The 23087-nt window shown below is 45.2% G+C and overlaps 1 protein-coding gene across 6 annotated transcripts in view; it reads left to right on the forward strand.

Annotated features, from left to right (window-relative positions):
* The window catches only part of SOX30 (SRY-box transcription factor 30), a 213255-nt gene that overhangs the window by 137574 nt on the left and 52594 nt on the right, over window positions 1-23087 (forward strand). For 4 of the 6 annotated variants that reach the window (XM_063928392.1, XM_063928393.1, XM_063928391.1 and 1 more), the window contains 2 exons: window positions 13365-13604; window positions 21336-21455. In XM_063928392.1, coding sequence (XP_063784462.1) covers window positions 13367-13604; window positions 21336-21455 — 358 coding nt within the window. In that variant the 5' untranslated portion in view covers window positions 13365-13366. The remainder of the gene's footprint in view (window positions 1-13364; window positions 13605-21335; window positions 21456-23087) is intronic. The other 2 variants (XM_063928389.1, XM_063928390.1) reach the window with 2 other exon arrangements.

A 23087-nucleotide genomic window follows, 5' to 3' on the forward strand; every position in this document is an offset into this window, starting at 1 on the left:
ACGGACCGTATACTCATTACATCATTACGTCATGGTTTCTAGCATTGGGTCATAAATCAAATCCAGGTTAATTACAGTTTCCTCACTCCTCAAGCTCATCACTTTTGTACTTTGTTTGCACCTCATCAAAGCCTGCCCGCATCTAAATATCAATCCAAACGATATAACGACACCCAAAATACATAGGAGAAACTTTCCAACATCCATTATGACTCCTTGAGCCCAGTCTCCTAAACCGGAGAACCAATTTCGCGGGTTCAACCATGACACCCAACCAGTCAGCTCATTACCTACAGCAGCAAGGGTGAGATTGTGTTTTCGACGAAATTCCCACTTTAATTGCAGAATATCGTCCATCTTTTGGTCTATGACCTCTACCGGATCCTCGGTGCTATTTGTGATATACGTGCAACACTTTATGCCGTACTGTGTTGCCAATGTAACACAATATCCGCCTGTTACTGCTGTAAGGTAATTAAGAATCATCCTATGCTGAACTAGTTCTGTTTTGTAAGCTTGAAGTTCTCTTCCAGTGTATCTAAACGTGTCATCATACATTTCAGTGATATTATCTAACAAATTGGCGAGTGCGGAAATGTATCTATAATTCATCACACCTCGAGCGGTGCGAGTGAAATCTAACGCTACCAGAACCTGAATCCCGGTGGATTCATGGATAAGATCAGAGGCCGGATGCTCTAACCTTTCTGACAGTTGTCTTTTAACAAGGTGCTCGTAGTGAGTGTGAGTATAAGGAGTTTGGGCACCACGGTGTATGTCCTTCATTTTGTCATGTGTAACAGTCATTACTTCAGGCAATACTTTTCCAATATAACACAATCCTTCAGAGTTTGGGGCAAGCCACTTGTACGCCTTTCTCCCGCATATGAAATATGCATCATCGGGGAGAACATAAGGGACGGAGAAGGACATGACCATGTTACAAACCTTCCAGGTGAAATCTCCTGACCCTAATTCTTCCATCTGTCTAATGCACGTATCAGTTTGTACGATATGTGCACAGTATCCTGGTGATACCTCTCCAACTTTAGTAATCCTATTTCCTAAGGTATATCGATACCGGAATGATTTTCCTCTACTGGCTATGTGGCGTACGAGCTCTGTATCTGTAGGCATTCTATCTGCTCTGTGTGAAAAGGTCATGGTAAGGTTGCTCCATGACACTTCCCAATTTCCCGGTTTTCTGGGATTGGAGATGTTAAAACATATGAGGGACCTATCCACATGGTATTGGTGGAGCTTCAAACTAGGAGGGCTGGAGATGTTAAACCTCCGGTCCACCGGTCTCCCACCACTTAGCTCAAGTACCTCCCCTAACGTTAAAGGAAATGGTACTAGCCCTGATTTACTGTGACCCTGAGGTACTTGAGAGCATACCCAACAATCTGTTTGGTTTAACACGTTACCCACTAAGGAGTGATAGTCACTCAATGGATGCCGGTCTATATGGATATTAAAACTAGATTGACATTTCTTTATGCATCCATCTTCAACCAGATTATCACAGAGCCTACAGATACAATTTTCCTCAGCTAACAATCCATCACAATTTCTTCTATCGGATCGTTTTCTGATACTCGCCTTTGCTTGTTGGCTTGGTTGATCTTGGAAAACTACGCCTCCATCATCATAATCGGAACCCATTCCAGAACCTCTTTCGACCTCTATGGTACTCTCGCCGGAACAGACTGCTCTGGTCAACATCATGGTTAACATCAAAATCCGGACCACAGTCTCTTGGGGCAAGTCCATCTTTGAGGAGGAAATAGAGAAGAATGAGAAGGGGGAAAAAGAAATTTTAAAGGAGAGGGGATGGGAAGTGGAGAAAACAATAAAAGGGAGAGGGGAGTCGACAGCTGCTTTCGGTCTTCAAGGCTCAGGTGCCGCCTCAGTCCTCCTGGAACAGACACTCTAGTGATACAACCTCTACCGTCTGTTCCTTATCACGGGACTTCTCTGGATCAGCAACCTTCTTGCAGTGGGATGAATGGACCCAAGTCTCTCTCTCAGCAACCTTCAATGCTGTGGTGCTAGTCAATAAGACCTGGTATGGTCCTTCCCATCTATCAATAAGACAACCTGAGCGTAGAAAATTTCGTATCATTACATAATCCCCAGGTTCAATGTCATGACAATTATTATCTGGTAAATCAGGAATCACCAACTTCAGATTATCATTTTGATTCCTCAACTGTTTACTCATGTTAATCAAGTACTTTACAGTTACTTCATTGTTACATTTCAAATCATCCTGAGGGTTAATCATGACATGCGGTTGTCGACCAAACAAGATTTCAAAAGGGGACAGATTAAGAGGGGACCTGGGAGTGGTTCTGATACTATACAAAACAATGGGTAAAGCTTCTGGCCACGTCAATCCTGTCTCTGCCATTACTTTACTCAATTTATTTTTAATAGTGCTGTTCACTCTTTCGACCTTCGCGCTCGCCTGTGGACGGTACGGAGTGTGCAGCTTACTATCAATTCCCATCAACTTACACATTCCTTGAAAGACATCACCTGTAAAATGGGTACCCCTATCACTTTCAATGATTCTAGGGATACCATATCTACATACAAATTCCTGCACAATTTTCTTAGCTGTAAACATAGCGGTATTTGTAGCTGTTGGAAAAGCTTCGACCCAATTCGAGAAAACATCTATACAAACAAGTACATATTTCAAATTTCTACATGGGGGTAGTTGAATGAAGTCAATTTGTATTACTTGGAAAGGGCCGCCGGCAGGTGGGATATGGGATGGTTCTGTTGGTATTGCTTTTCCAATATTCTTTCTCAGACAGGTAAGGCATGACATTGCTCTTTTACTAGCATGAGAGGAGAATCCTGGGGCGCACCAGTATGCTCTTACCAATTTGCACATCCCCTCCTTGCCTAGATGAGTCAGCCCGTGAGCTGCCTCAGCCAGACACGGAAGGTATGCCCTGGGGGCCACTGGTTTACCATGTCCATCCGTCCAGAGCCCTGAGGACTCCTGGCCATATCCCTTTGCCTTCCAGACTGCTCTCTCCTGAGTGGAACACAAATTCTGCATTTCACACAACTTTTGTGTGTTGATGGTATTAAATACCATCAGTTGTGTGGTGTCTGTCCGTATGGGGGTAGCAGCTGCAAGCTTTGCAGCTTCGTCTGCTCGGCTGTTACCAAGGGATACTGGGTCTTGACTATATGTATGTGCTTTACATTTGATAACAGCCACTCTGTCGGGTTCCTGTATCGCTGTTAGAAGCCTTTTTATGTGAGCTGCATGCGCTATCGGTGTACCAGCTGCCGTCATGAAATTTCTGAGACGCCATAGCGCTCCGAAATCATGGACTACCCCGAACGCGTATCTAGAATCGGTGTAGATATTGGCAGACTTACCCTTAGCCAATTCACATGCTCTGGTTAGGGCGACCAGTTCAGCAACCTGGGCTGAGTGAGGTGGGCCTAGCGGTTCCGCTTCTATGGTGTCTTGGTCATCTACGACTGCGTATCCAGTACACAAGTCTCCCGAGTCTGACTGTCTGTGACAACTACCGTCCGTGTAGAACGTGAGTTCTGCATCTTCTAGTGGATTGTCACTGATGTCAGGCCTTGCGGTAAAATTTTGGGTCAAATATTCCATACAATCATGTGTATCTTCCTTTGCATTAAATCCTCCTTCCCCATCACTCTCACCTCCCACCCTTTGTGCCTGTCCAGGCACACCTGGGAGAAATGTTGCAGGGTTTAATGCACTGCATCTCCTTATGGTGATGTTTACGGGGGCCATTAGTGCCAATTCCCATCTCGTAAACCTTGCTGATGAGACATGTCTGGTTTGGGCAGAATTCAATAAGGCCGATACCGCATGTGGTGTATGGATTGTGAGGTTGTGGCCTAGCACGACATCTTCGCTTTTCGTCACTAGCAATGCTATCGCCGCAACGCTACGCAAGCATGTGGGGAGGGATCGCGCTACCGTGTCTAGCTGAGCGCTGTAGTATGCAATTGGCCTGCTGGCATCACCGTGTTTTTGTGTTAGTACACCTGCTGCGCACCCAGCACTTTCTGTTCCGTATAGTTCAAAGGGTTTCCCATAGTCTGGCATACCTAATGCTGGTGCCTGCGTTAGGCACTGTTTGAGTCTCTCAAATGCTGTTTCGGATTCGTCTGTATGCGAAATCCGATCAGGTTTGTTTGAAGAGACCATTTCCTGCAAAGGTAGCGCCAATATGGAAAACCCTGGGATCCAATTACGGCAATACCCACACATTCCTAAAAACGTCCTTATCTGTTGCTGGGTTTGTGGCAGTGTCATGTCTCTAATGGCTTGGATTCTATCAGCGGTCAGGTGTCTCAGTCCTTGTGTTAGACAGTGTCCCAAGTATTTTACCTTAGCTTGGCATAATTGCAACTTGTCTTTGGAGACCTTGTGACCTGTGTCTGAAAGATGAAACAGGAGCTGTTTCGTATCCTTCAGGGATGCCTCCAATGAATCAGAACACAGTAGTAGATCATCCACGTACTGTATCAACACTGATCCACTTTCCGGTTGGAAAGACTGTAAACAATCATGCAAAGCCTGAGAAAATATACTTGGACTATCTATGAAACCTTGGGGTAACCGAGTCCACGTGTATTGGACTCCTCTGTATGTGAATGCAAACAAATATTGGCTGTCAGGGTGCAGAGGTACCGAAAAGAAAGCGGAGCAGAGGTCAATAACAGTGAAAAATTTGGCAGTGGGAGGAATTTGCATTAGGATGACAGCTGGATTAGGCACTACGGGGAACTGACTCTCGACTATTTTGTTAATCCCCCTTAGATCCTGCACTAGCCTGTAACCCCTCCCCCCACTCTTTTTAACAGGGAAGATGGGACTATTTGCTGTGCTGGACGTTCTTACTAGAATGCCCTGTTGTAGCAAGCGCTCTATTACCGGGAAAACTCCTAACTCCGCCTCTGGCTTCAGAGGATACTGTGGGATTTTTGGAGCTATCCTACCATCTTTTACTTGTACTACTACTGGAGCTACGTTTGCCATTAATCCAGTGTCCTGTCCATCTTTTGTCCAAAGCGACTCTGGTATCTGAGATGTCATCTCTTCTATTTGGGATGGATTCCTATTTGTCATAATGGAATGTGACATTAATTTTGATGGGGAGTCTAACATGTCTCGTACTTCCTGAGCGTGATTCTCAGGGATGTCCAAGAATACACCTTCAGGAGTACAATAAATGACGCAACCCATTTTACATAGTAAGTCTCTTCCCAGGAGATTAGTTGGTGCAGATGCAGCCAGCAAAAAGGAATGCTTGGTATGCAAAGGCCCTATTGTAATCTCGGCTGGTTTGCTAACAGGGTAGTGCTGGACTACTCCTGTTACTCCTATGGCTGGAACTGTCCTACCAGTGGTTCTCATGCCCACTGTCGAATTGATCACTGACTTGGCCGCCCCTGTGTCTACAAGAAAGTTTAAAGTTTTACCGGCTACATTGATTGCAATCTCTGGTTCGCTTCCAAGACTGGCAATCAATTTAACTGGTTGCAGATTACAGGTATGGCCACACCCCTATTGGGTATGCTGACCTCCCTGAATCCCGCTGGCAGCAACTACTTGTGAGGGAGTTAGCTGGGAACTACCAGAGGCATGCCAATCTCTGTTTGGGGGATATCTTTTTGTTTCCCCTGTATGTGGCTCAAAACTCCGCCTCTGTGGACCCTGCTCCCAATGTCGTGTGTGGTGTTGTTGTCTAGGGGGTTGAAAAGATCTTTGTACATTTCTTACTCTACAGTCTCGTGCAAAATGTCCTGGTTTGTTACAAGAAAAACATGTTATTACACTTGCCTTACCCACAGGATTCGGTGGTACATACGCAGGCTGCCTTGTGGTCAGCGCCTGTATACTTACGGACATCAACTTATCACTTTGCGACTCCCTGTGCCTAGTGATATTTCTGTCGTGATCAATAGCAGCCTCTCTCAAGGTGGACACTGACAGACCTCGCCAACATGGCTGTGTGGTCTGTACCCTAGCTTTTAATGTTTCTTTCAAACCATCCATCAGTACAGATACTGCTACTTCTCGATGGTTTGGGTTGGTCTTTATGTCTTCTATACCAGTGTACTTTGCCATTTCTAATAGTGCCCGGTGAAAATATTCTATTGCCGTTTCGGACTCCTTTTGCTTAATGGAAAATATTTTATTCCATTTAACAACGGCTGGGAAATACTCCTTTAGCTGCAAATTTATCCTTTTTACATTATCCTTATTGTACACGTCTGTAAGCGGTACATCTTTATCCAATGCACAATCAGCTAAAAACTGAGTTGCATCGACATTGGAAGGTAAACAAGCTCTTAGCAGTATCTGCCAATCCTTGTTGTTGGGTTCTACCGTGTTACCTAAATCCCTGATATATTTTTGGCTAGCAACTAAATCCTTCCTGGGGTCAGGAAATTCGGACACTATTGTTCTTAATTCCATTCTGGAAAATGGAGTGTACATGGCAATGTTCCTTATGGGAGTGGCTCCAGACACATCTGTTTTTCCATTGGGAACTGCTATTACCCTTACAGGAGCAATTCTAACAGCCTCTTCCTGTGCAGATTCTACAGCTTGTTGTGGTACAATTGTTTCAGTGTAGTGCATGGTGCCGTACTTACCCGTTGACACGACCTCACCTATCCCTCCGCTAGGGGCTTTCACTAATCTCGTGGGTGTCGCTGTGCCTACTGTGGTCTCTGCTATGGTGGCTGCAAGAGAGAGAGCTGAAATTGTTGCTGAATCGTCTTCTTGATCACACTCCTGAGGAAGGTTCAAAACAGGGTACATCTTGCACGGGTTAATACTTGCATGAGTTATTTGGTTAACATCATTAACATTTACAGTGTTACTAAGAGTTTGTGTTTTACAACCCAGTGCGTTTCTCTCCGCAATCAACTTCTCTCCTGCAATGTATGGTGGAGGAGGAGCTGTGGCAATCAACTTCCTGACTGCCCCAGATCCCGCCGCCAGAGCCAAACCTCTCTGTATCTCACCTTCCTGGTGCCATAACTGTAAATAATCATGATGCTGAATTCGTCTCTTTGCTGATTTTACGAGACATATCCTCCTCCTTAAATTTTGTAACACCTCTGGACTGAAGCTACCTATTCTTGGGAACTTGTCCCTGTCTTGTACAGTCATTCTCTCCCATTCATCACATAAAGATTCGGTGTGAATTCCATATTTTTCACACATTACATATCGTGCCGACCCAACTGGTCGGTTCACAGAATCAACCTGAACCAGGGTTGATCGCCCCCTACCTGAGCAACTGGCCCCCATAGTCTGTAGGTGTTGCTTAGTCCTCCTTGGATTTTTCTGTATCAAGGTTTTCAGCAAGCCTTTACAGACAACCAAATTACTCCACAGTAGGCCGGCGGTGGCGGTTTACCGAGTACCCCACTCACTCGCCCACCTCGACCAATACGACCTGTAAACACCGTTATGATGCCAGCGTACTCGATACAGGGCCCCTATGGAACCTTCAGTTTACTGGAACATATGAGGGTTACCCGCAGGACACTTACTCTTTCCAGTAAAGTTGGGGTTGTTAGATAGTTCCTGAGTGACCAGCGAACTTCCCTTCCAAAAATAAAAAATTACACAAATCACGTCAGAATGTACAAATAGCGTTTGTGACCACTTTACTCTAATGGTATTTAGGTCAGATTACTAACTACTGCACACAATTACGTGTGGTCCAATCGTTCAGTACACGAGCACTACTTGTCATGTACTGAAAGATCAATGGAATCGATGTTTCCGGCCGCGATTCCTTCAGCAAGAGCTTATGGCCTATATGGGTTCTGCACCAACACCCCAGGCGTTGTGCCACTGGACTTTTATAGCGGACCTTTTACCTTACGACCTCCTGGTCTTGTTCTTTATGACCTCCTGGTCTTGTTACCTTATGGTCCGCTATACTCTAATGCTCAAATATTATTTAACCAGAGATGCCTCCCTGGCCACCGTATATGTCACTTACACGTATGTTCCTTAACGAGTACCCGACTTTCCTTTTGGTTCCACCTTTAAAATTGTATAAACTTTTGTATACAAAACACACTCACTCAACACATGTACACTTTGTTTCTATATCTATTTCTGCGCAGAAATTGTCTTCAGGCCAAAAGTGTTACCAATTAGGAGCAGGATCTGTTAAACTAAATTTCAGATTTTCCAAAAAATAGATTTGCGTTATTTACCGCGTCGCGTTATCTACCGCTGTGCGTTACTTATCGCTTTTGCGCTAATTATCGCTTTGCGCTAATTATCGCTTTTCGTGACTTGGGCTACGTGGGCGTAACCAGACGCTACGTTGCGTAATGAACGCTGCGTGCGTCTGCCTTTTGGATTGCGTACGCTAGTCTTTGTTAGCGACACGTGTACGCAATGCAAAGGATCCACCGTAACACAATATATTTATTTATCAATGTAGATGATCCCTGATCATCTACCGCAATCCACACTGACTGCCTTGTATCTCAGACAAACCGTGTGTTTGTTCTATACTTTAACTATTACCTCTACTTTTAAATAACAGCAAATCTCTTTTTAGCACTTTCTATCAACTATAAAAAAATTGGCAAACAGGAATAGTGATATACGAAATTTGAAAAAGAAATGCAGATAAATGTATGCGTACGCAAGACAAAAGAAAAATAAACAGTTTTAAAAGACACAAGCGTTTTGTTCTTACTTCCGGTTACCGGATTCCTTCAGCACTCTTTACCTAAGCGAAGCAGACGCTTATCCCGTCAGCAACTGCGAGATAACCTCCCACCCTTTTGCTGGGGGATAATGTCTGCTGATCTACCTAGTGCAGATGTGAAAAGGACCGGACGAGCCCGCAATTGACAATGCTAAATTCCTTTGTCGTATAATCAACCCTTATGAAGCTAAGAACACTGTACGCTGCTTACTTAAGAAATACCGTAATGATACGCTATTTGCGTAACGATCGCTCAGCCGTAGGCGAGACGCTCAAGCGTCACGTTCGCTCACGGCCCAGTGATCACAGGACACGTTATTGGATATGTCTAGGGGAAAGATTCGCTGTAACGTAGCATACGCTAGAGACCACGAGGAGGTCACCAGCGGTGCAGACGCTCACAACACTATACCTTTATGTTAAACCTTATACCGATGAAACATACAGAATACCTTAATGTGAGTACAGGGTGTAAATGCAACCTTGTGTAACCTGACTATCTACAAAGCTGTTTGAGCGTCACCGACGCTCAAATGAACACTTATCACTATAGGAAATACACAGATACTGGTTTAGGTTTCCAAGGCCTATTAACTGTATTATGTCTAATATACTTGTGAAAGGGGATAACAGTACATATGATACACTACAATATAACAGAGACTTCCTAACCACAGAACTAAACTATAGATACAAAAAGACAATACTACACTGACCTAAATGCAATACGATACAATACTATAATACTATAAGGTATTTAAGAGAAAAAGAGGAGAGAGAGAGATAGAGAGAGAGAGAGAGAGATTGGCTCGCAGAAAGACAATGATTATGGAGAGAACTTACGCACAAAGGGTATGATCGCCAGCGCCTCGATATCCAGCTCCCGATTATCAGCAGATAACCGTTGATGAGAGAGTGAGAGCTGGATGTGGTCGGCCTGCCTATTTATGCCCCACACACAATGCAATCTCCTGGTCCTACAATCCCATTGTCCATTGGCCGAAGGAATTCGGCCCTGTATCATAACAAAAGGTCATAGGGTGATTCATACAGGTGGGCTGTGCTGATTTCCAACAGCTCAGGTGGGTGGGGAACTGGGTTTCCCGCCGCATACCTGAGTATGTGTAAATCATAGAAATGGACATAAACTTCTTATGTCCATAACTATTCGCACGAGCGATTAATACGCTCCAAACCAACACCGGAATATTGCTAATTAAATACTCTTCCGATGGGTACCAAACACTGCAGTATGATTCCTGTTAAACCCTTCGTACGATGCAAAGAGGGATTCCTCAGCTCTGGGACATTATACTTTAACCAAACTTACAGAAACTATCAAAGGGATCATGATCTATAAACTACATTAATTGTGAACATTTGTAACTAATGAGTCGCACGCTACGATCACATAAACTCTACCGTAAATGCGCATACTGCGCGTGCGAGTGCACGCTATTGCGGGTATGCGCTTCCACGGGAGAGCGTACGCATGCGCAGCACGGACCAGTGTGCGGTGCAAATATGGCAACGTGCATTGAGACATTTTTCTGACTTTGACAGTGCGCATGCGCAATGTTCGCACTGCGACTGCGCCAAGTAAATTTGCTATGAAGTTAGGTATTTTACTCACGGCTTTTTCTTCGTTCAGGCGATCGTAATGTTATTGACAGGAAGTGGGTGTTTCTGGGCGGAAACAGGACGTTTTATGGGCGTGTGGGAAAAAACGCTACCGTTTCTGGGAAAAACGCGGGAGTGTCTGGAGAAACGGAGGAGTGTCTGGGCGAACGCTGGGTGTGTTTGTGACGTCAAACCAGGAACGACAAGCTCTGAACTGATCGCAGATGCCGAGTAAGTCTGGAGCTACTCAGAAACTGCACAGAGATGTCTTTTCGCAATATTGCGAATCTTTCGTTCGCAATTTTACTATGCTAAGATTCACTCCCAGTAGGCGTAGGCTTAGCGTGTGCAAAGCTGCTAAAAACGGCTTGCGAGCGAACAACTCGGAATGACCCCCATGGTTTTGCCCATTTGCTAACAAATTTGCTCCTGTGATCAACTCTGAATTATCCCCTTAATGAGGCCCCCTTGTTGTCAGCTCTTATTTTTTGAAGCACCTTTGTTCTGTCCTCACCTTGGGGTATGTTATATCACTAAGGTGGCATTTACTCATTATTCCATCCCTACATAAAGGGGCACATCAAGGCTATTTTTGTGACATTCTGTAATTATATATGTCATATTACAGGAGGAATGGACAAAATATTGATAAATGTTAACATTTGGTCGTAAGTATTAGGGGTTATTCAGAGTTGTTAGCAAATCAAAAAGTTAGCAATTGGGCAAAACCATGGGGGTCATTCTGAGTTGATCGCTAGCTGCTGTTGTTTGCTGCATAGCGATCAGTGAAAAAAATGGCTAATCTGCACATGCTTATGCACCGCAATGCGCACGCGCGATGTACGGGTACAAAGAGCATTGTGGTTTTGCACAGGTTCTAGCGACGCTTTCAGTCGCACAGCCGATCGCAAGGAGATTGACAGGAAGAGGGCGTTTCTGGGTGTCTACTAACCGTTTCCTGGGAGTGTTTGGAAAAATGCAGGCGTGGCTGGGCGTTTGCTGGGTGGGTATCAGATATCATTACCGTGTCACTCGTCGCAGCAATCATCGCACAGAATAAGTAACTACAGGGCTGGTCTTGTTTTGCACAAAATGTGTTTGCAGCCGCACTGCTGCACAGGCGTTCTCCCTCCTGCAAAGCAAAAATACACTCCCCCGTGGGCGCCGATTATGAGTTTGCACGGCTGCTAAAAACTGCTAGCGAGCGATTAACTTGGAATGACCCCCTATGTGCACTGCAGGTGGAGCAGACGTAACATGTGCAGATAGAGTTAGATTTGGGTGGATTATGGCCCTCATTCCGAGTCGTTCGCTCGGTATTTTTCATCGCATCGCAGTGAAATTCCGCTTAGTGCGCATGCGCAATATTCGCACTGCGACTGCGCCAAGTATCTTTGCTATGAAGAAAGTATTTTTACTCACGGCTTTTTCATCGCTCCGGCGATCGTAATGTGATTGACAGGAAATGGGTGTTACTGGGCGGAAACACGGCGTTTTATGGGCGTGTGGCTGAAAACGCTACCGTTTCCGGAAAAAACGCAGGAGTGGCCGGAGAAACGGGGGAGTGGTTGGGCGAACGCTGGGTGTGTTTGTGACGTCAAACCAGGAACGAAAAGCACTGAACTGATCGCACAGGCAGAGTAAGTCTGGAGCTACTCTAAAACTGCTAAGTAGTTTGTGATCGCAATATTGCGAATACATCGGTCGCAATTTTAAGATGCTAAGATACACTCCCAGTAGGCGGCGGCTTAGCGTGTGTAACTCTGCTAAATTCGCCTTGCGACCGATCAACTCGGAATGAGGGCCTATATTGTTTCTCTGCAGGGTAAATACTGGGGGTGTGGTATGGAAGGTAGATAGTAACTAGGTCGACAGTGTCTAGGTCGACCACTATTGGTCGACAGTAACTAGGTCGACAGGGTCTCTAGGTCTACAGGGTCTTTAGGTCGACATGGTCTAGGTCGACAGGTCAAAAGGTCGACATGAGTTTTTTATGTTTTTTTGGTGTTGTTTTCTTCGTAGAGTGACTGGGAACCCCAATTAGTGCACAGTGTCCCCTCGCATGGTTCGGGCAAGGTTTACCATTCCAATCATAGTCCACGTGGATCGTTAAGTATGAAAAGGTTCAAAAAAAGAAAAAAATCGTGAAAAAACGAATGTCGACCTTTTGACCTATCGACCTAGAGACACTGTCGACCTAGTTACTGTCGACCAATAGTGGTCAACCTAGACACTGTCGACCTAGTTACTGTCGACCTAGAGACCGGATCCCAAATACTGGCTGCTTTATTTTTACACTGAAATTTAGATTTCAGTTTGAACACACCCTACCCAAATCTGGGATACGGTCATTAGGTCGACAGTCATTAGGTCGAGCATTAGGTCGACATGTACTAGGTTGACATGAGTTTTTCACCTTTTTTTTATTTTATTTTTCCATAATTGACGATCCATGTGGACTACGATTGGAACGGTAACCTGTGCAGAGCAAAGCGGTAGCGGAGCGAGGCACCTTGCCTGAAGCATGGTGAGCGAAGAAAACAACACAAAAAAGTCCAAAAACTAATGTCGACATTTTCACCTGTCGACCCAGTAGATGTCGACCTAATGCTCATGTCGATCTTCAGTGGTCAACCTAATGACTGTCGACTTAAGTTGAGTTGACCCAACAACCCATACCCCCCAACTCTAGCTCTCTCTGCACATGTTATAGCTGTCCCACCTGCAGTGCACGTGGTTTTGCCCAATTGCTAACTTTTTTGGTTTGCTAACAACTCTGGATAACCCCCATTATCCTTTTTAAATAGAATATTTGCACATTTTAGTAATTGAGACTCGCTGCCTTTAATAACCGATCTAATATAAAATACTTTGGGATTTCTTAGGAGTGTTAGACCTTATTCCGGTTGCTAAATGTCTCAGATTAATAATATTCTGTATAAATTGTTATTGAGCCAAACGTTTGCCATTTCCTCTAAGGTATGCCTGCTATACCAATTGGCACAGACAAACATGGGCATATAAAACGTCCAATGAATGCTTTCATGATATGGGCACGAATTCATCGTCCAGAAGTGAAGAAAACCAATCCTAGTGCCAACAATGCTGATATCAGTGTGCAGTTAGGGTTGGAATGGAACAAGCTGACTGAAGAGCAAAAGAAACCATATTTTGATGAAGCACACAGGATCAGACTGAAGCACAATGCAACATTTCCAGGTATGTAACTAAAGGCAGCTGACACTGCTATCATTCTAATGCATCATATAGAGGTATCACCAACATATGAGAGTTATATAGCAATTTATACCTAAGCTTGTGAGCAGGGCCCTCTTACCTCTTTGGCTGTTATTACTCACTCTTGTTTTATTACTGTTCTGTTCCCAATTTTAAAATGAAACGGAATATGTTAGTGCTATATAAGTTAATGTTAATAAATAATATAAATATCTTTGGTTATGAAACAAAGTTGTTTTTGCTATTACATCAGATAAGAGAAAGTGGAAACTGCAGACAGAAGTTAAAGCTTAATTCTCTATCCCATCCTTGAATTTATAGGTACTGTATGGGATATGGGTTCCCTCTCAATTCTCTCCAGCTGCTGTGGAGCTACACATAAAGCATGTCTGCCACCGTTTTGTTGCTAGGGCATGCTAAAACCATGGCAGGCCATGGTGGGATGTGTAGTTCTACAGTAGCTGGTGTGTCACATATTGCCTACCCCTGAAGGTCATGAGACATCATAGCAGAGGGCTCAGTATGGTGCTTTCCTCTATGACCTGACCTCTATTCTCCATAGTTTACCTCAAATGTCTTTACTGTAAAGGTGTTGCTTATAGTATGTTCCCAGATGCTCAGGGTTAGGTAACTTGTTTGGCCAAGATCTAAAACAGGAAGAACCTGCCATTTGGAAGAACCTTCTGGTGTGAAGTGATGGGGTTTGTACCTTTTTTCGCTTGGCCCAAATACTGCCGTTCTTGCCGTAGGGTCTGGAAGACAAGAGTTTAAAGCTCTTGTCTTGCAGGTTTCAGGTCTCAGCCCTTTGTGTTTTCTTTTAGTGAAAAATGGCTCTTTTACATACAGTTTTGACTTTCTTTCTGGAATTGATGCAGGTGCAGCCTCCATACACCCCCAATAGCTCATTGGAATCCCAGCCTGATACTGGCAGTCTAACAGCACCCTCCTTTTGAAACAATAGATTTGGGGTTAAGGTTCCTTTTTTGAAAACTGCCTTCCTTATGGCTACAGTATCTTCCACGCTTGGAGTGTTTTGGAGCTGGATGTTCTGTCTTGTACGTCTCCATTTCTCATGTCATCCCTTACTGGGATGAAGAGATTACAGGGCTGCTCTTAGGGCCAAACCTTTCTTTCAGTCCTAAATTGTCTACTAGTTGCATCTAAATCAGGACATTTTAATTTAGGACCTAGCCCTGGATAAGTCTCCAGAGGAAGTAGGCTTTCTTCACCTCTTGGACATTGTATGGGCATTCTGGGCCTTTGATCACAAGACCTGTAGATGTGCAGAACATGATACTTGTTGGGTCATTCGGATGTCCACAAGAGAGGTTGGCTAACTTCTACACAGACCATTGCTACTGTGGGTGTCTTACTTTAGTCATTTCCAAGTTTTCTGCTCTCCCTCTTGTTCTGTACTCCCCATTTTTCTGAGATTTTTTAGAAAGCTCTGAGCTTTTCCCAGCAGACTTCAGGGGTCTAAAAGGGAAGGAGCTTGAAGGATTTTTAAAAGTGCCCATGCACAACACTCTATACCATAGAGTACCCAGTGTACCCTTAGGACTCAGAGAAAGCTATTTAAATGAAGTACAAAATCCCATTTCTCTTACCTCCTAGAGGATGCTGGGGTCCACATTAGTACCATGGGGTATAGACGGGTCCCTTGGGAGCCATGGGCACTTTAAGAGTTTAATAGTGTGGGCTGGCTTCTCCCTTTATGCCCCTCCTACCACACTCAGTTTATAAAATGTGCCTGGTGGAGCCGGTCACAGCTAGGGGAGCTCCTAGGAGTTCTTTTATTTTTTTTAATTATTATCAAGAGTTAGGGACAGGGAGGCTGCTGGCAACAGCCTCCCTGCTTCGTGGGACTTAGGGGGGGGAGTAGGATCCAACCCTCTGAGGTTAATGGCCCCTATCTCCGCTGACAGGATACTGAGCTCCTGAGGGTGTAGATCGCAAGCCCCTGAGGCGACCGCTCGCTCCCGCAGCACTGCCGCCACCCCCTAACAGAGCCGGAAGACGTCGGTGGTGAGTTGGACGCCGGCGCCCCGACAAGCGGGGATCCGGTGAGAATGGTGGCATCTGGATGGGAGCACAGTGCTGATGCTGTGCTCTAGAGGTCTCAGTGGTACTGTGGTGTGGCGCTGTGAGGGGCGTCCTGGGCCAGCACAATACCCTACAGACTGGTCATCTAAGCTATCAGGGACTCTGTACTGCTGCTAGCATGCGATACCTCAGGCCAGTATAATCCTTACAAATGCGGGAAGATGCGCCATTTTAGGGGGCGGAGCTTCTCCTCAGAGCGGATCCAGCACTCACCAGCGCCATTTTCTCTCTGCAGAACACAGATCAGAGACGCTGACAGGGAGCGCTGACCCTCCACATAACTCCAGCTATCCTGTGCAGTACCAGGAGGTTATAGGGGGGTGGGGGGTGGGGAGAGTGTTTATTCACATTAAGGACTGGGTAGTCTATTAAGGTTACTCAGTCAGCGCCAGGCTTTTATTATATAACTGCCTACTGGGGCGCTGTGTATGCTGGCTCCTTAACTCTGTGTCTCTCTGAAGGTACTTGGGGGAATCTGTGTCTGACATTTTCCTGTGTGTGTGTATAAAATATCTCACATTACCATGTCTAGGGACCCTGGGGGTCATTCCGAGTTGATCGCTAGCTGCCGTTGTTCGCTGCATAGCGATCAGTGAAAAAAATGGCTAATCTGCGCATGCGTATGCACCACAATGCGCACGTGCGTCGTACGGGTACAAAGTCCTTTGTGGTTTTGCACTGGCTCTAGCAACGATTACAAACGCACATCCGATCGCAAGAAGATTGACAGGAAATGGGCGTTTCTGGGTGGCAACTGACTGTTTTCAGGGAGTGTTTGGTAAAAGCAGGCGTGGCTGGGCGGGTGTGTGAAAGCCGTCCCTCCGTCATTAGAATCAACGCACAGAAGAGTAACTACAGGGCTGGTCTTGTTTAGCACAAAAAGATTTTGCAGGCGCTCTGCTGCACAAGCGTTTGCACTTCTGCAAAGCAAAAATACACTCCCCAGTGGGCGGCGACAATGCGTTTGCATGGCTGCTAAAAACTGCTAGCGAGCGATCAACTCGGAATGACCCCCTCTGTGTCTTGTGCTGCAGAGTGTGTATCTTCTCCAGAAGAGTCTATTCCTTGTACTCAGGAATGCAATATACTGTCTCAGGGAATGACATTCCAGATTTCTTCTAGGATAGCTCATAATGAGACTGAAACACAGGTTTTGTCGTATTCTGCTCCCAATTCTCCCTCAAAATCCCCTGGTATATGCCCAAAAAAGCGTGCTCTTGCCCAGAAAATGCAAGTCGACACGGATACCAACTCTGATACAGGTGATGGGGATATATTGGGGGGGGGGGGAGGCATCCCTTGCTAATTGGGTGCAACTCATGATTGAGGCAATTCGGGATGTTTTACACATTGCTGGTACCGGAACAGGTAGAGGAGGTTTACTTTCAGCCAATAAGAAAGCCTCCCTTACTTTCCCTGCGTCTAAGGAATTAAACGCATTATTTGACAAATCCTGGGAAAACCCGGGGAGAAAAAATGTCAGATCCCAAAGAGAGTTCTTGTTGCTATTCCTTTCCCTGATGAGGATAGGAAAAAGCAGGAAAACCCCCTTATTGTAGACGCTTCTGTATCTAGATTGTCTAAAATGGTGGTTTTACCTGTCCCTGGGTCTACCGCTTTGAAAGAACCGGCAGACCGCAAGATCGAGACTACGCTCAAATCCATATACACTGCTTCAGGCATGGCGCTAAGGCCTACTATTGCTTGTGCATGGATTTCTAAAGCCATAGTAAAGTGGTTAGGCACTATGGATAGAAGTGACATTGAAATGTTTTTACGTCACATACAGGATTCTGCAGGTTTCATGGTGGAGGCCATGAAGGACCTTGGTCACGGACATCTTCCATGGCTGTCTCAGCGCACAGGGGACTCTGGCTGCGCCAATGGTTTGCGGATGCGGAATCCAGGAAGAGTGTGGAGAACCTACCCTTCACAGGTCAGGCTCTGTTTGGGGAAGCGTTGGATGCGTGGATTTCCACGGCAACAGCAGGTAAGTCAACCTTTCTTCCCTCAGCCACTCTGACGACGAGGAAATCTTATCCTACGTCTACTATGCAGTCCTTTCGGACCGCAAAGTTTAAAATGTCCAAGCCCTCTTCCACTTTCTTCAGAGGTGGTCGGGGAAAATCCACAAAACCTGTACCATCAGGTTCGCAGGAACAGAAACCTGGTTCTGTTTACTCAAAATCCTCAGCATGATGGTGGACCTCCCAGCCTGGAGATCAAGCAGGTGGTAGCACGTCTAAGAAATTTCCGTCAGGTCTGGGTGTCATCAGGCCTGGACCCCTGGGTACAAGATATTGTGTACCAGGGATACAGACTGGAGTTTCAAGAACTCCCACCTCACAGATTTTTGAAATCAGGCTTACCAGCTTTGCTGACAGAAAGGGCTATCCTACAGGAATCCATTCAAAATTTGGAAGAGGCAAATGTCATTGTCCCAGTTCCACCTCATCTGGAAAACAAGGGTGACTACTCAAACCACTTTGTGGTACCGGTACCGAAACTGGACGGTTCGGTCAGACTGATATTGAACCTGAAATCTTTAAACCCCTACTTGAGGGAATTCAAGTTCAAGATGGAGTCTCTGAGAGCAGTGATCTCAGGTCTGGAGGAGGGGGAAGTTCAGGTATCCCTGGATATCAAGGATGCGTACCTCCACATTCCGATGTTGGACTGTCACTGTCAGTTCCAGGCACTGCCATTTGGCCTATCTACGGTACCGAGGGTGTTCACCAAGGTAATGGCAGAGATGATGCTACTCCTAAGCAAGCAGGGAGTGAACATAATTCCGTATCTGGATGATCTGCTGATAAAAGCATCTTCCAGGGAGAAGTTGTTGCAGAACATTGCTCTCACAACTCGACTACTCCGGGATCACGGGTGGATCCTGAATCTTCCAAAGTCACATTTGGAGCCGACAAGGATATTGTCTTTCCTAGGGATGATCCTCGACACGGAAGTGCAGAGGGTGTTTTTACCGGTGAAAAAAGTGTTGGTGATACAAACAATGGTCTGGGATGTCTTGAAGCCTGCCCGGGTATTGGTTTATCAGTGCATTCGCCTTCTGGAGAAGATGGTTGCTTCCTACTAGGCTCTACAGTACGGAAGATTTCATGCACGGCCCTTCCAACTGGATCTCCTAGACAAGTGGTCGGGATCTCACCTACACATGCACCAGAGGACACGTCTGTCGCCGAAAGCCAGGATTTCACTCCTTTGGTGGCTACAAATGCCTCACCTTCTCGAGGGCCGCAGGTTTGGGATTCAGAACTGGATCCTTCTAACCACAGATGCAAGTCTCAGAGGTTGGGGCGCGGTCACCCAAGGGTAACACTTCCAAGGACAGTGGTCAAGTCTGGAATCCATCCTTCCGTTAAACATTCTGGAACTAAGAGCCGTGTACAATGGACTTCGACAGGCGGCACATCTTCTACAAGATTGGGCCATTCAGGTGCAGTCGGACACTGTAACGACGATGGCCTACATAAACCGACAAGGCGGAACGAAGAGCAGAGCTGCAATGTCAGAGATGACAAAGATCCTCCTCTGGGCAGAAAGACACGCGCTGGCGCTGACGGTGTGGACAACTGGGAAGCAAACTTCCTCAGCAGACACGATCTCCATCTAGGAGAGTGAGGCCTCCACCCCGAGGTGTTCGCGGAGGTGATAAGTCTTTGGGGCGTACTCAAATCGACATGATGGGGTCCTGCCTCAACAAGACCCACAGGCAGTGGCGGTGGATGCACTGATGACTCCGTGGTTCTTCCAGTCGGTGTATGTGTTCCCTCCACTTCCACTCATCCCAAGGATTCTCAAACTTATAAAAAGAACAAGTGTTCAGGCTATGCTCATTGCTCCGGACTGGCCAAGAAGAGCTTGGTACGCGGATCTTCTGGAATTACTGCTGGAAGAGCCGAGGCCTCTTCCTGTTCGAGAGGGCCTTCTGCAAGAGGGTCCATTTGCTTATCAAGACTTACCACAGCTACGTTTGACGGCATGGAGGTTGAACGCTAGATCTTAGCTCGGATCCAGGCTAGGAAAGGAGTAACGTCTAAACATTACCATCGGCTTTGGATATGTGTCTTGGTGTGAATCCAAGAAGTTTCCTACGGTGGAGTTTCAACTTGGGCCGTTTCTCCTCTTCCTGCAAGCAGGTGTGGATGTGGGCCTATGTTTGGGCTCCATAAAGGTCCAGATTTCGGCCTTGTCCATTTTCGTCCAGAAACAATTGGTTTCCCTCCCTGAGGTTCAGACTTTTTTGAAAGGGGTCCTGCACATCCAGCCTCCCTTTGTGCCTCCTACGGCACCTTGGGATCTTAACGTGGTGTTGCAGTTCCTGCAATCGGATTGGTTTGAGCCTTTAAATGAGGTTGAGGTCAAGTTTCTCACTTGGAAGGCGGTCACACTGTTGGCATTAGCATCTGCTAGACGTGTGTCTGAATTGGGGGCTTTGTCCTGCAAAAGCCCCTTCTTAATTTTCCATGAAGATAGAGCTGAGCTCAGGATGCGTTAGCAATTTCTTCCAAAGGTTGTGTCGGATTTTCATATCAATCAACCTATCGTGGTGCCAGTGTCTACTGACTCCTCAATTACCTCAAAGTCCTTGGATGTTGTGAGGACTTTGAAGATTTATGTGAAGAGAAGAAGAGAACTTCTTGTCACAGATAGTCGGACTCTCTCTTTGTCCTGTATGATCCCAACAAGATTGGGTGTCCTGCTTCTAAGCAGACGATTTCTTGCTGGAACAGGTTCACTATCCAGCATGCTTATTCTATGGCAGGATTGCCGTGTACAAAATCTGTTAAGGCCCACTCTACTCGTAAGGTGGGTTCTTCCTGGGCGGCTACCCGGGGTGTCTCGGCTTTACAGCTTTGCCGAGCGGCTACTTGGTCAGGGTCGAACACGTTTGCTAAGTTTTACAGGTTCGCTACTTTGGCCTCTGAGGACCTAAAGTTTGGTTCTGCAGGAGCCTCCGCACTCTCCCTCCCGTACTGGGAGCTTTGGTACATACCCATGGTACTAATGTGGACCCCAGCATCCTCTAGGACGTAAGAGAAAATAGGATTTTAATTACCTACCAGTAAATCCTTTTCTCGTAGTCCATAGAGGATGCTGGGCGCCCGCCCAGCGCTTCGTTCTCCTGCAGTTGTTACTTGGTTCGGTACTACCTTGTTACTTGGTTAAGTACTGCATTGTTACTTGGTTAAGTACTGTTGTTCAGCTGTTGCTGATTTGTTCAAGCTAGTTAGCTTGGTTTGCCTTGCTATGTGTGAGCTGGTGTGAATCTCACCACTATCTGTGTATTTCCTTCTCTCGAAGTTGTCCGTCTCCTCGGGCACAGTTTCTAGACTGAGTCTGGTAGGTGGGGCATAGAGGGAGGAGCCAGCCCACACTATTAAACTCTTAAGTGCCCATGGCTCCCAAGGGACCTGTCTATACCCCATGGTACTAATGTGGACCCCAGCATCCTCTACAGACTACGAGAAAAGGATTTACCGGTAGGTAATTAAAATCCTATTTTTTATGCTCCAGCTGTTCCATTCTCCGTATCTGTCTGCACTGTACACAGGGATTGCTTTGCATGTGACCATAATCTTTGTCTTTTAGATTGGGTTTATCAGCCACAGAAGGGAAAGAAAATGAAAATGCCCTTTAATGTCACTAATGACCTGAAATGTACAACCACAGGTAAACGCTCCACGGCAAAGCCCCTCCCTAATACTACCGGTAAGTCATGTACTGAAACTTGGTGGGACGAATCTCATGATTGGACAGTCAGTCTAGACAGACTAAATAAAAAGGGTGTAGGGGTGTGTCTTTACGTAAAGCCGTTTTTAAAACCTGATATACGGGAAGATATTCAGGAGGGGACTGTAGACACTGTCGAGACATTATGGGTAGAAATTGCATCCGGGGATAAAGGAATAAAAAAGTTAGTATTGGGTGTATGCTATAGGCCGCCTGGTATCAACGTATCTGATGAGGAATTGTTACTAAAGCAAACTGAAAGAGCAGCAGGGGTAGGAGACATAGTAGTGATGGGAGATTTTAACTATCCAGAGATAAACTGGGAAAACGATTCATGTGATACTGCTAGGGGCAATATGTTTTTAAACACACTTAATGATAACTAATCAACTAATTGAGGAACCAACTAGGTACAATGCAATCTTAGACCTGGTATTAACAAACAATGGGGATTTGGTATCAGGTATTATAGTAGGGGAACCCATAGGAAACAGCGACCACAATATGGTCACATTCAATATCAGTTTTCATAAACAGCCCTATACTGGCTCAACTAGGACTCTACACTTTAGCAAACCGAATTTTGAAAAGATGAGGGTATTTTTCAGGGATATTGAATGGGAAGGTTTGTTTTTAGGAAAAATTACTACGGAGAAATGGGAGGTACTAAAATTCCTGCTAGCTAAAGATACACTCAAATTTATTCCTACGAGCAGCAAAAAAAAGGAATAAAAATCATAAACCGATGTGGCTTAACAAAAAGATAACTTATGGGCAAGAAAAGGAGAGCATTTAAAAAATACAAATCTGACGGGGAAGCAGAGTCATTTCAGCACTATAAGGAATGTAACAAAATATGCAAAAAGGAAATAAGAACGGCTAAAGTAGAAACTGAAAAACTAGTAGCAAAGGAAAGCAAAGCGAATCCCCAAAAATTATTTAAATACATTAATAGCAAGAGATTAAAGAAGGAGAGTATAGGCCCTTTAAAAGACAAGTTGGGAGTCTTAAGCAAAAATGATAATGACAGCGGACACACTAAATTAGTTTTTTTCAACAGTATTTACTAGAGAGGACCCAATTCAGGGACTAACACATAATCTCAATAATGAGAATATCCCACTGATAGGTACTTATTTATGCGAGGAAGTAGTCTGTGACCGATTAAAACATTTAAAGATTAATAAGTCACCAGGTCCAGATGGTATTCACCCAAGGGTTCTAATGAAGCTTCACTCTGAACTTGCAAAACCGCTATTTTTGATCTTTAAGGAATCAGTAATATCAGGTATGGTTCCCAAAGACTGGCGTATAGCGGAAGTAGTGCCTATATTCAAAAAGGGAAGTAAAGCTGAACCAGGTAATTATAGACCAGTTAGTCTTACATCTATAGTGGGGAAAGTATTGGAAGGTATTCTAAGAGATAGTATTCAGAAGTTCCTTGAAGTCAATAAGGTCATTAAAAGGAATCAACATGGGTTTATGAAGGACAGATCCTGTCAAACCAATTTACTTAGCTTTTATGAAACAGTAAGCGCACACCTAGATCAGGGTAAAGAGGTGGATGTAATCTTTTTAGATTTTGCCAAAGTATTCGACACTGTACCACAC

Source organism: Pseudophryne corroboree, chromosome 6 (genome assembly GCF_028390025.1).
Source record: "Pseudophryne corroboree isolate aPseCor3 chromosome 6, aPseCor3.hap2, whole genome shotgun sequence".
NCBI classification, from domain to species: domain Eukaryota; kingdom Metazoa; phylum Chordata; class Amphibia; order Anura; family Myobatrachidae; genus Pseudophryne; species Pseudophryne corroboree.